The following is a 1,332-nucleotide window of genomic DNA, read 5'->3' on the forward strand; positions in this document are numbered from 1 at the left end:
CCTCCCACCGCCAGCCCCATGTGCGAGCCCCTGCCCACACCTGCGTGAGGTATGCTGTCCAGATGTCCTTGACGTGTGGGTACTTGAACAGAGAGATGCCGCGCTCGTACACCCTGCGTGGTGGGAGGGGGGTGCGGAGCAGCAGGCGTGGTGGCGGGGAGCGCCAGTCGCGCACAGCGACCTCCTCGCCGTTCCCGGTGCCCACCCACCACTCTTACACCACCACCACCCCTGCACACGCGCGCACCCGCCCAGGCACCCACGCAGCCGCCCAGCCACAGACCACAGCGCACGCAGCGCGCACCCCCCACACACCTGAACGCCTCCTCGAAGAACTTGTGCTCCAGCATGAGCGCCGCATAGTTGAGCACAATCTGGGCGGTGGCGATGCGCAGGTCCAGGATCGCCTCGTACACCTCCTTGGTGCTGTCCAGGGTGCCCAGGCTGCGGTGTGTGTGTGTGTGGAGGAGGGGCGGGGCGACACAGGCGGGCGGTGGGTGGGCAGGGGGCGTGCCGAGGCTGGAGCTGAGCGGGCACAGCCGGCCCCAGCCCCCGGCCCCAGCCTCCCAAGAAGGCCACTCACCTCTCCTCCAGGTCGACGTAGAAAGACCAGAGCTTGAGGCTGCGGTACAGCCGCTCCTGCACAGGCAGGCCAGCCTCCTCCTGCAGGGGGGCGGCCGCGGGCAGGCGCAGGGTGAAGCAGCAGGCAGGTGCAGCAGGCAGGCGCAGCAGAGGCCGGCGGCACGCGGCTGCCAGCGCAGCGCCCGCCCCGCCACGCGCGGCACACCGCCGGGCCGTGCACCGCTGCGGCGGGGGCGCACCTCTCGGCTGCGTGTGCGGGCGGGGCGCTGCGTGGCGCGCCGCATGACGTCCAGCGCGCGGCGGAAGTTTTTGTGGCGCAGCTCCATCTCCGCCCACTCGCACCACACCGCCGCCAGGTCATCCACGTACTTGAGCCGCGCCTGGGCAGAGGAAAGGAGGGGGAATGGAAGAAAGAAGAGGGCCAGGGTGCACGGCGGCGGCTCAAGGCAGGCGGCGGCGTGAGCACGCGGCACAGCCACGCCCCCGGCCCCCCCTCAAAGCTCTCCAGCCGCCCCTGCCGCCCACCTGCGCCGCCTTTTCGAAGATGATGCGCGCGTTGGGCAGGTCTGAGTGGCGTTCGTACAGCTTGGCAAAGGCCACCCACAGCGTGTGAGGCTTGCCCACAGCCTTGTCGGGGTCCACCGTGCGCACAGCCTCTGCAGGCGGGGAGGGCGCGCGCAGGCGGCAGGCGGGCGTGCAATGCGGAGCAGGGGTGAGCGGCGCTGCGGCAGTAGGGTCAACCACGCCCCG

At 71.3% G+C, this 1,332-nt stretch overlaps 1 protein-coding gene across 1 annotated transcript in view; it reads right to left on the reverse strand.

Moving 5' to 3' along the window:
- CHLNCDRAFT_134697 (hypothetical protein) overlaps positions 1-1,332 on the reverse strand; it is a gene marked incomplete at both ends in the record, with an annotated part of 9,703 nt that overhangs the window by 4,090 nt on the left and 4,281 nt on the right. Inside the window, 5 exons of the mRNA XM_005846986.1 lie at positions 41-113; positions 316-444; positions 584-663; positions 822-962; positions 1,108-1,236. Of these exons, the coding sequence (XP_005847048.1) occupies positions 41-113; positions 316-444; positions 584-663; positions 822-962; positions 1,108-1,236 (552 nt within the window). The remainder of the gene's footprint in view (positions 1-40; positions 114-315; positions 445-583; positions 664-821; positions 963-1,107; positions 1,237-1,332) is intronic.

The sequence above is a fragment of the Chlorella variabilis genome, assembly GCF_000147415.1.
Source record: "Chlorella variabilis unplaced genomic scaffold CHLNCscaffold_12, whole genome shotgun sequence".
Lineage (NCBI taxonomy): Eukaryota > Viridiplantae > Chlorophyta > Trebouxiophyceae > Chlorellales > Chlorellaceae > Chlorella > Chlorella variabilis.